The 11,795-nt window shown below is 35.0% G+C and overlaps 1 protein-coding gene and 2 long non-coding RNA genes across 4 annotated transcripts in view; 2 read left to right on the plus strand and 1 right to left on the minus strand.

Annotated features, from left to right (window-relative positions):
• Nucleotides 1–2,667, plus strand: part of LOC131803126 (uncharacterized) — a 2,982-nt gene extending 315 nt beyond the window's left edge. The window contains exon 2 of the long non-coding RNA XR_009342483.1: nucleotides 47–2,667. This is a non-coding gene — a long non-coding RNA (uncharacterized LOC131803126). The remainder of the gene's footprint in view (nucleotides 1–46) is intronic.
• A 4,279-nt stretch (nucleotides 2,668–6,946) lies between these two features.
• On the minus strand, nucleotides 6,947–11,537 carry LOC101895773 (mitochondrial uncoupling protein Bmcp). 2 transcript variants are annotated; one of them, XM_005180568.4, is made up of 5 exons: nucleotides 11,299–11,537; nucleotides 10,450–10,597; nucleotides 7,616–8,035; nucleotides 7,388–7,550; nucleotides 6,947–7,327 (listed from the first exon to the last, which is right to left on the minus strand). In XM_005180568.4, the coding sequence occupies exons 1-5, from the start codon at nucleotides 11,375–11,377 to the stop codon at nucleotides 7,211–7,213; spliced, it is 927 nt and encodes a 308-aa protein (XP_005180625.2). In that variant the 5' UTR covers nucleotides 11,378–11,537; the 3' UTR covers nucleotides 6,947–7,210. The 2 variants fall into 2 exon arrangements, with proteins under 2 accessions (XP_005180625.2, XP_058980134.1); XM_059124151.1 differs by lacking the exon at nucleotides 11,299–11,537 and adding an exon at nucleotides 10,672–10,821.
• On the plus strand, nucleotides 8,042–9,380 carry LOC131803116 (uncharacterized). The gene is made up of 2 exons (XR_009342481.1): nucleotides 8,042–8,807; nucleotides 8,870–9,380. It is a non-coding gene; the product is annotated as an uncharacterized LOC131803116 (long non-coding RNA).
• Nucleotides 11,538–11,795: the final 258 nt, after the last annotated feature.

An 11,795-nucleotide genomic window follows, 5' to 3' on the forward strand; every position in this document is an offset into this window, starting at 1 on the left:
TCATTTGATATGGCCAAAACGTGCCTCATCGAAATAACGGTTTTAGGGCCTAGTTCTCTTTGGACAAAACCCGTTTCAGGATATTTGGAGTCGATCTGGCAATGACCGTCCTTCTGCCTGGCTGGCTGGTGGGCACAATAACTCTGGAAGGCATTATTCGATTTGGTCCAAACTTGGTACATCATAATATTATTATTATCAAACTTATATCGAGTTCGGAGATGGGCAATATATGTAGGTCCTCTCCTTCTTGTACCTTCCACACAAAGAAACAACATTTTCAAAAAATATTTTACTGCACAGAAAGAGAAAGGATATGCCGATTTAGCTCCAACTTTGCAAATCGTAATATTTGCAATAGTTGTAGGTCAGATGTGAAAATGGACAATATCGGTTCACTCCATCAAGTACCTGTCCCACAAAGGGTCAAAATTTTGAATAAATATAACTCCTATAAATTGTGCTGTAAGAGTCCGATTGTCTTCAAATTACACACATCACAATATTTCTATTAACCTAAAGTCTAAGGTAAAGATGACACATATCGGTCCACTCCTTCTGGTACCTCCCCCAAGGGTCGAAATCTTGAATATCCACGAAGCTCATAAAACGCGAATTTAATATCCGATTCCATTCAAACTTGGCAAATCTCAATATTTCCATCAACACAAGATCTGTTATAAAGATGGTAGAGATCCGATTATTCCTTCTGGTACCTCCCCCACAAAGGGTCAAGGTTTTGAAAAACCAAAAACGATTATAAAATTCGAAATAAGCTTCCGATTCTCTTCAAATTTCATACATTCCATTATTTCTACTAACACAAGATCTGCTGTGAAGTTGGGTTATATCGGTCAACTCCTTCGGGTACCTCCCCCACAATTGGTCAAAATTTTGAATATCCTTAAAGCTCATAAAACGCGAAATTAACCTTTGAGTCCATTCTGACTTGGCAAACCTCAATATTTTCATCGACACAATACCTGTTATAAAGATGGTGGAGATCGGACCATTCCTTCTGGTACCTCCCCCACAAAGGGTCAAAGTTTTGAAAAACCAAAAACGATTATAAAATCCGAAATAAGCATCCGGTTCTCTTCATATTTCACACATCCCATTATTTCTACTAACTCAAGATCGGCTGTGAAGATGGAATATATCGGTCCACTCCTTTTGGTACCTCCCCCACAAATGGTCAAAATTTTGAAAATTCATGAAGCTCATAAAACACGATCTTAATATCCGATTCCATTCAAACTTGGTAAATCTCAATATTTCGACCAACACAAGATCTGGTAAAAAGATGGTAGAGCTCCGACCATTCCTTCTGGTACCTCCCCCACAAAGGGTCAAATTTTTGAATAGCAAAAACGATTATAAAATCCGAAATAAGCATCCAACTCTCTTCAAATTTCACACATCCCATTATTTCTACTAACACAAGATCCGCTGTGAAGATGGGATTTATCGGTGTACTGCTTCTGGTACCTCTCCCACAAGGGGTCAAAATTTTGAATATTCTTAAAGCTCCTAAAACGCGAAATTAACATTCGATTCCATTCAGACTTGGCAAATCTCAATATTTCGACTAACACAAGATCTGTTATAAAGATGGTAGAGATCGGACCATTCCTTCTGGTACCTCCCCCACAAAGGGTCAACGTTTTGAAAGCCCAAAAACGATTATAAAATCCGAAATAAGCATCCGATTCTCTTCGTATTTCATACTTCACATCATTTCTATTAGCACAAGATGTGCTGCGAAAATGGGATCCATCGGTCCACACCTTCTAGTACCACCCCCACAGAGGGCCAAAGTTTCAAATAACAAAACTGATTATTAAATCCGAAATAAGCATCTGGTTCTCCTCAAATTTCGCACTTCCCATTATTTCTACTAACACAAGATCTGCTGTGAAGATGGGATATATCGGTCCACTCCTTTTGGTACCTCCCCCACAGATGGTCAAAAATTTGAATATCCTTACAGCTCCTAAAACGCGAAATTAACATCGATGATATATATCTGCGAACCCCTTCTGGTACCTCACCCACAAAGGGTCCCCATTTTTAAATACTTTTATCTGTCATAATTTGCGAAATAGGCCAGCGATTCTTTACAACTTCCTATATCTTAATATTTCTCAACCAGAATCCTGAGATACATATGGAATTTTGAATTTCGCATAAACTTGAATATAAATTTTCGATTTTCTTGTAATTTTGCCCAACCAATATTTTTATCTGCATTAGATGAAGTATGAAAATGGAATACTTCGGTCGACTATAACTGGAACCTCAAGCAAATTTCAATCAACTATTCGAATAATCATAACAGAAGTCAAAATATATTTAAATAATTGAACATTTTTCTTTAATTTTAAATTGAAATTCAAAATTTAATTTTTTTTCTTTTGTCATGGAAAAATTAACCCTTTATATGGGTCACAACCCACAACCTGGCTATACTGAAAGGCCCACAACCATAACACGTGTAGCACATTAATCAAGCGTCATCTGCCTGTAGCATTTGGCGACCTTTCATTTTCGGTTGGTAGTATAATTTAAAGCAAATTTACACATTTATATATCCATTAATAAATATTCATACATATGTATATACTATTGATTTAATAAAGCTATCCGTTTGATATGTGAGAAATTAAAGCCACCATTAATTACTTTCGATAAAGACAAAATAAAAAAACTGAAGATTTTAAATATTAATTATCAATTGAATTGAATTTCAATTGTATGCGTTTATTGACAGCCTTATAATTTAGGGAGAGATTATTAAGAAATTCCAAAAATAAAAATTAGAAAACAAAAATCTTCAAAATTCATAGTGGAACCTAACAGTTGTGGACATCAATTTAAACAGGGGGATCTCTTTGTTACATAGACATAATATTTATTCCCCACGTTTTTATTTTATTTTTTATTTTTTTATTTTTTTTATTTATTTTATTATATTTTATTATTATTTTTTTGTTTTGAATTATCTTCTTTAAATTCGATTGATGGAAAGTTTTTCGCTCCTTTTATTCGCAAGACAAATATAATTGGTTTTATTGAGAATTATTATCTTCATCAAAAGATAGACCGAAGTGCCAAATAGTAAGCATAACAAAACATGTCAAATCATCGTTATCATAGGTGAAAACAATGCGAAAATTACTGGCGGCAAATGGCAACAACCACAAAATCAACAAAACACTTAAAAAACAAATGAAATGATTTTTTTTTCTGAAAAATATTTTGTTTTCCCCCTTTCCACCATCCAGTCATTCGTTCATCCGTACATCCGTCCGCTTGACTTAATAATGGATAATTATTGTGGAATTTCTGTCGTTATGTCTTGTATGGAATTATGTTAAATGAAAGGTGTCAGATGGCCCGAGGGCTAATAGAGGGTAAATGGTTTCACGCATTATTATCAGATTTTTTAGTTTTTTTTCGATGTCAATGAGTGGCTTGGGGCCGATCTTGATCAAAGTTCTCTTCTTAATTCTAACATGACTAGAATACATATAAATTAAAAGAAATATAAACATAAAAAAGATCCATCCAAACATAAAAATTATAATTCTATTAGCTGTTATAAAATTATAGTTATTGTGGTTATTATAAATAAAATAAATATATTTAATGTAATTAAATTAATAACAATTATAATAGTTTTAATTGTTAAATAATAAATGGTCTTAAAATTATTATTTAACTATTAAATAAAAGTTAATGTCATTGATAGGCCCAACAATTCAAATGGTCTCATACAAAGCTGCTAAAACTTAAAGCATACTTTGAGGCGCAACGACGCAGATGTGATCAAATTGCTAAGGCTGTCATTTAAATCTATTATATTTTGAAACTAATGGTTCCAGTTCGCATCTATTGCCAGAGGACGACCATAGAGGGAATTCAAGATCAAATGGATGAGCATGGCTTCTATTTTCCCCAAATAGAAGGCTAGAGTGTCATTCTGTTGTCATACAGACTGCCCACTCTAGATACATATTTTCACGGTAGTATAGGATACCACAGTGGACATATAACAACAAAATATACATCTATAGTAATAAACATGACCCCAGTAGACACCTATTCCTTCATAGGTTACCACAATGAGCATCTATTGTAACAAAGATCGTCAGTCGTAAAATTGATGACCACAATGGGCCTCTAGGGTATTGGAAATGGTAACAGTGCACATCTTTCGTAATATAAATAAAAATAGTGGACATCTACAGGGTGAGATGAAAAAACTGAAGCCAACTTCAGACTGACTAGAAGTAAGAATAAATACAAATTAAAGCAAATATAAACACAAAAAGATCCCTCCAAATATAAAAATTATAATTCAATTGGGTATTATAAAATTCTAATTATTGTAGTTTTTATAAATAAAATAAATATAATTTATACAATTAAAACATTAACATTTATAATAATATTAATATTTTTAAATAATAAACGGTCCTAAAATTAAAAATTAATTAAAAATTACGGCCATAAAAACCATGAAAGGCCAAACAATTCAAATGGTCTCATACAAAATTGCTAAATCTCAAAGCATACTTTGAGGCGCAACGATGGAAATGCTATCAAATTTCAAATGCTGTCATTTAAATCTATTAAATTGTGAAATTAATGGCTCCAGTTCGCATCTATTGCCAGAAGACGACCATACAGAGTATCCAAGATCAAATGGATGACTATGGCTTCCATTTTTTCCAAAAAGGCTAGAGTGTTATTCTGTTGTCATACAGATTGCCTGCTCTTGATACACATCTTCATGGTAGTAAAGATTGCCACAGGGTGAGATAAAAAAACTGCAATTTTTTGTATGGAAGCAAAAAATGTCGGAAATAGCATCAAATTTTAGAATATGTTTAGATTTTTTTCGAATTAGTCACCTTTGGCAGGAATTACTTCCCTTTAAACGGCCAATGAAACCGTCACACGCTGCCCGAATGTTGCTCTGCGGTATTTTGACCCATTCCCGGCTAAGCGCTTGCTTGAGGTCATCGAGACTTTGGTATTTTTTAGTGCCGACCTTGCTTTCCAAAATACTCTAGACACAATAGTTCAACGGCTTGGTATCCGGAGATTTTGGTGGCCATTGTGCGCTGGAAATGAAGAGAGGAACCTCATTTTCTAACCATTTTTGGGTGGCGCATGCTGAGTGCTATGGTGCTGTTGGTCCTGTTGGAATGTCCAGGGTGTGCAGCCAAAATGTTTGCATGCCCCAGGCTTTAACACACCCTCCAGAATATTTTCGCAATAATATTCGGCATATATTCTGATGCTACGGTCGATTAATACGAGCGGAGAGCGACCATCGGCTGTTATGGCGGCCCACACCACCACTGTGGCCGGCGCTTGAATTCTGATGGCCAACCGAAGGTGCACATTTTCCGTTGACCTCTTTGGCAAGTAAACACGATCATTTAGTTTGTTTATAAACTGCTGGACAACGAATGTTTTCTCATCGGAGAAAACCAAATTCGACAGTTCACCACATTCGGCCAAGCGAAGCAACTTTTTAGCTCTTTTGATTCTATTTCTGTTGCGGTGTAAGTTCTTGCACTTTTTGGAATTTCAATGGCTCATTGCTAATTTTTCAATATTTGCCGAATGGAATATTGGGATATGTTCAGCTCACGAGCCATTTTTCGGCCACTGCGACGCGGTTTTCGATCAAGTCGTTTCTTTACTTTTCGAACCATTTCTGCGGACGTTGCTGTTTTCTTCCGTCCACTTCCATGACATATGTCGGGCTACGCTACTAGTGACAGAATCACGGTAACGAGCGATGGTACGAGACACAAAAGATTTATTCACATTTAAATGCTGGAGTGCTCTAACGATAGCCACTTGTGGTTTCCCCACCCAAATAGAAAGAAATCACACTATCCCGCTTGAATTCCATCACAATTAACTTTTTTTCTGGAAAATGCTCACCAAAATTCTTTTGTACGCTTGTAAACCATATAATGAGCTGTCACTGGTATAATTTTAACAGCTGTCGGGCAAGTGGCTTAGAAATGAAAGCAGTCTGAAAGCATTTGGTTCAAATTCAAGAAGGAAGCAATTTGTATAGGTTGTGTTTATAACGTTACCGGAGTTAAGTGAGTAATTTTGGTTGTTTGGGGCATGCTATGCTGGCCTGTGCCACATGCTGGGTAGGTGCTTTGCACGCTACTGTCAATCCGGGCTCAATACGAATTGAGGCGGATGCACCATCTTTATCTTAATTGTGCCAAAAGTACTCGGGTTTTCTATGATGTTGGCAGAATAGCCCACTGATAACCACAGTGGAATCCATGGCTATATAGATGTTTACAGTGAACTTCTATTGTAATATAGATTACCATAGTTGGCAACTGTCCTCACATGGCCTCCAAACATAAACAAATTTCCCTTTTGAAATATTTTTCAGTTTTTTTATTTGATATTTTTTTGTTTCTTTAATTTACTTAACACATAACAGGAGATTTCATTTTTTTTATTTAATTTGCATAGATTAAATTACTTATATACATACTGTGCACATATGTATTTATATATAATAATTATGCAAAGCAACAAATTCTTAAAACTACGAAAGAAGAAGGAAAACTAAATGACTATTAATTTTTAACTCATATGTCTTCTAATGAAATGCCGCCAAATAAATGTTCCAGTTTGGAGTCGTTCATTTGTGTAAAAGAAGTTAATGCCAATAGAAATGCATAGGTTGATACAAAAGAAGGGGGAAAAATACTCTAAATTGATGATGATGTAAAACGAAGAAATGAGAAATGAAAAAGAAACATAAAATGAAGTTTAGTAATACTTAACGAAACTTTTGTGTAAAGCTATCTAGGGAGAGTGGCGACTACAAGGAAAACTTACAATATTTCTTTCTCTTCAGGAAGGAAACATGGTAAAATAAGTTAAACTGTTTAAAAACCATTGGGTTTTAAATAGGCCTACTTACTAAACTAAATGAACAAAATCTAATAATTTGGTTTCTAAGTCGTTTGTTTGTTTGCTTTTGTGTGTCTGGTGTTTTCGGTGAGAAGACATTATCATTATGGACCCTATCCTACAACACATGTATGTAGCTACATGTGTGTGTGTGTTTTTCTACAGCTTTAGTTTGTACCAACATCAATTTGTAGATTGTTCTTTTGAGGTTTTCTTGCATTTAACAACAGCAATAGTTTCAATATTTCTTGAGTTGTTCATAGGTTATAAAGAATATGACATTCCAGGGGCCCATTCTCACCCAGGTGGGTATGAAGCCTTTGTACAGCGCCAGAAAACCTTCGTTGCGCACCGTCTGAAAATATAAAATAGAAAATTAGTTAGGGTTAAAAAAAGGAATCATTTTTATATTAACCTGCAGGGCACAATCTATGCTGCCGGTGTAGAGTTTTTGCGTCGTTGCCGCTGTCACCATGCCGTTTACCACTGTAACCGGTTTTTGATTCATTAGGCGGGTTCGTACAACATCAATGGGTGTGGAGGCAATGGCACTGCCCAAACTTGCAATAAAGCTAGAACTATAAATCAAAAAACATTTAATTAAAATAAAAATCTTTCCCTTGAAAACCTACAGAGCACTTACACAAAATGATTGGCCACATGATCACCAAACATGCCCATCAATTGTAATTTACAAAAATCATATACAGGTAATTCTACAGATGCAATGGCCACAGCCCGTTGGGCCGTGGGACAAACGCCACGCCATAGGCCACGCACACCTTCATATTTGTAAATATCGTAGAAACATGCCCACAGACTCTGTTGTTGTGTACCCTTCCCGTGTACCTGCATTCGCACCTTGAGCACATCTGTAGGATTGGCTATGGCCGAGGAGATGGCACCCGATGCCGCCGCACATAATATATTACCCCAAACACGTTCTGTCCCCGTATCGGGATCCACCAGCAGGCCATGTTCACTTGCCACACTCTTTAGGGTATAGTAGGTACCAAATTTAATAGTTCCATAGGTGGCTTGTCTTAAAACGGCGGGCCATATTCTGAAATTAACAAAAACAAAAGACAATTAATAATTATGGAAAAGTTGATTTTAAATTTCAAATTATATATTAGCTTAATGCCGGATGGGATATCACAGGGGCCTTGTTTTTAAGGTAGGTGATCACAGTGGGCTTCAGTTTTCAGACAAAATGCGAAATCTATTGACATAAAGATGACCAAAGCGACATCTAAAGACGGCTTCAGTGGCTGTTACCATTTAAATAGCCACAGTGCGCATGCAAACCCACAGTGGGCATTTATAGTCCAAAAGATCTCACAAATCTATTGACATAAAGATGACCACAGCAGACATCTAAAGACGTCCACAGTTGGCCACTACCATTTAAATAGCCACAGTGCGCATTTGTCGTTAAATGCAAAGCCACAGTGGGCATTTATCGTTCAAATATCTGACATATTCAGGCATGTCACAGAAGTTTTACGAAATCGATTTATTTCACCTTTTCCAAATCGTTACGATTTGCTTTTGCTTCTTCAGCACTCGTACGTTTTGACTAGTCCGGAAAAAAAATCATTTCACATTTTTGAAATAAAAATATGGTAACTCCATGAAAAAAAAGTCGTAAACAAATTATTGACAATTAAAAAAGGAGTTTAAATTGTTTTTTATAATATAAACACCAAAAGTAAAAATGCCAGGGGCTTCAATACTTGCTGTAATGGATGAAGAAATAAATCAGCAGTCTACTGAAAAAATTGTCGCCGGATATTGAGGAACGCATCAGATCCTTTATCTCACTCAAATGCAGTGTAAGGATCCACCAGCAATGAGTTGTTTTCAAATTTATTTTAATAATAATTTATTTCTACAGATTTATAACTTATTATCGGCTAAATAAAGAAGCTTTTGTTTTAGTTTTGGAAAAAATTTCTCCCCACCTCAAACGTTCCAATATACCGGCTATTATCCAGCTTGCAACAACGCTTAGGTTTTTGGCTACGGGTGCATTTCAAAGAGTTATAGGTAGAGATGTGGAGCTAAGCCTTGGGAGAAGTACAGTTTCTACAATTATGTGGAGAGTTATTAATGCAATTGAAGCTGAAATTTGTCCACATTGGATCAAATTAAGAATGTCTTCCGAAGAAAAAAGAAAGTCGAAATTGTACTTTTTTGCTTTTTGGTCTGTCAGTTGTACATTTCTACACCTGCTTCTTCAACACATATTGCAATAATTCAACAATACAAGTCTGCCGTTCATTTCTGCATATTTTTTTGCGTTTTCATCATGGATTAGAAAAATAATAGATTTTTTGTAAAATAAATTCCAAAAACATGTTCATTCTAAGAGAATTTGGTTAATACAATATTTTCTGTTAAATGTATGTGTCTTCTGTTTATTTTTTACGTTAAAATCACTAAACATTTCAATTTCACCCTGCTTTTTGAAAGTGATATCAAAACGCAACATTTTTGCGTTTTCCGTTTTTTAGAGAAGCTAAAACCGTTTTCGTTTTCACTCTTGAACGATTTTACATTCTGTGACATGCCTGATTATTATTCGTTCTGTTTGTCTTTTTGAATCAAATCACAATTTGTTTTTCAAAATTGTTGTTTCCAATTGCTCTCAAGTACCATGGGGGGTCTGATGTGGAAAATAACCGCATCATTGCCTCCCATGTAAACAACTTTATAGTAATGAAAACACAGAAAAAAAACAAATGCCACGATGCGAAAAAAATAATTCTAGATTATTGTAAACATGTGCATATTATTGTTTACAGTCACAGATTCACGTCATACCACTTGGATTGCTGCGACAGCTTATCGTGCAGCCTGGTGAAATAAGCAAAAAAAATCTTACGTGACTATATTTCCACAATGAATGTTATTTTTAAAATTGTACTAATTTCCTAAGAATATACCCCCCCTTCAGATTGATAAAGTGGCTGTAGATTTGAAAGAAAGTTTGACCGATATTTCGTCGATGACATTGACTTTTGTACATGTATGAAATAGACATTGTCATGACTAGCCATAATTTTAATTTTACGCCGCTAATTTTTCTAATTCCCAGGGTTTTAATTGTTATCATTTTTATAGACCATAATTAATTTTTTTTTTTTGGACTTTTGAAATTTAATCATGTGGTATTATCAGAAACGTGTCTAAAAGAATTTAGAAAAAAATTTTATAGTTATTTTCAAGGTATTAGTTTTCAATGAATGAAAAATACATTTATACTCTGAAACTGTTCATCTTTTATAAAACTTTGTGTGTCTTTCCCCAGCGAGTTCAGGTCAGTTGTACTAAATCGCATTGTTTGAAAGTGATAGACAGTGGGGAAAGCCACCAAGACTCTAATAGAAACAAATCCCTTTCATAAAAGGTCTAAAATATAGTATTGAATATTCTATTTAATATAACATCTAGTATCAAATCATTCCCACTTACCCTGAGTACAGTGCTTTCAAACCTTCTTCACGACTTATTTTAATCATGGCATCTGTCATGCCACGATAACGTAGCTGGGAGAATGTTTTATCATGCTTTTGACCTTGGATTTGTAGGCGGGTTTTTGTTGTATCAATTGGAAAGGTGCCTAAAATGCAAAAGAAAGAAAACTCATCAGATAAATAATTCCCAAAAACAAAATATTATATAAAATAATAATACATTTTCACATGTGTACTATGTTAACAATTTTCCCATCATATTTTTTTTTGCTGCATTCGGTACATGTAAACAAACAGTAAATGGAAACACCTACGTGGGTAGATTAATTGAAAACACAAACAAAGACAATAATACCCTCTGTCGCCGCTTTGTAATAAATCAAGACAACAAATTTAGGTGGAAACATAGAAACAACAAAAACAAGTGATAAGAACAAACACGAGACAGCGACATTCACATGGCTAGATGGATGGATGATTGCAAAAAACAAATCATCTCCTCCCCTCACCCTGTCACAATAATTCCCGACAGAATTTGGACATTAACCCATTAGCAACAACAAATCTGTGGCACTCATTACCTCCCCCTCAAAAGGGGCGGGAGGTGGCATAATCACCCATCTAAGGGGTCCAGTTCCACCTGAGACATCTCCGTATTGTTTACAACAACAACAACTTCTTAATTTCACTAATTTCCAATTATCTGCTGAATATTGCGTCATGCATATTGTTTTGAATTACCCGCAGCAAATGCAATGTTCTTTAATATTCATTATTTTTTTTTTTTTACATATATTTGTTAATAAAAAAACACACAACAATAACAACAAATTGTCTAGTTACTTACCAAATTCCGCAATAATAGATGCTAGACCACCATAAACGAATGGCCGTATATCACGTTTGTCACTTAATTCCTGTTTCATTTTGCCCTTTTCTGTGCTTTGGCTTTTGTTGCAAACTGTTGTGTAGAATTTGTTTGTTAATTTTTATTCAATTATTTATATTATTTGTCGTTAAAATAATCTCAGGAAGAATAACATCTCTTCATTGAATGAACGGACGGTTCGTCTGTGAGTGGGGGTATGTTCAGTGTGAACTCAGAATTGTTCACAGGGTTCAATTCAACGATTCATTGAAATGAGCAAGGGGACGAGTTTACTTCTTCCTCTAATATATTTTTTCCATATGTCTATTCCACAATGTATGGTGTAGAATTTTATGAGGCATAAAAGCGGGTGAGTTTAGTTTGAATCATTCCATTCATTGCCCCACGTTTACATGACGCACAGCTATTTTAAAATACAACTCTGAATAAACAAATGTAATTTTGGCTCTTTTTTG

The sequence above is a fragment of the Musca domestica genome, unplaced genomic scaffold, assembly GCF_030504385.1.
Source record: "Musca domestica strain aabys unplaced genomic scaffold, Musca_domestica.polishedcontigs.V.1.1 27, whole genome shotgun sequence".
In the NCBI taxonomy this organism is placed as follows: Eukaryota; Metazoa; Arthropoda; class Insecta; order Diptera; family Muscidae; genus Musca; species Musca domestica.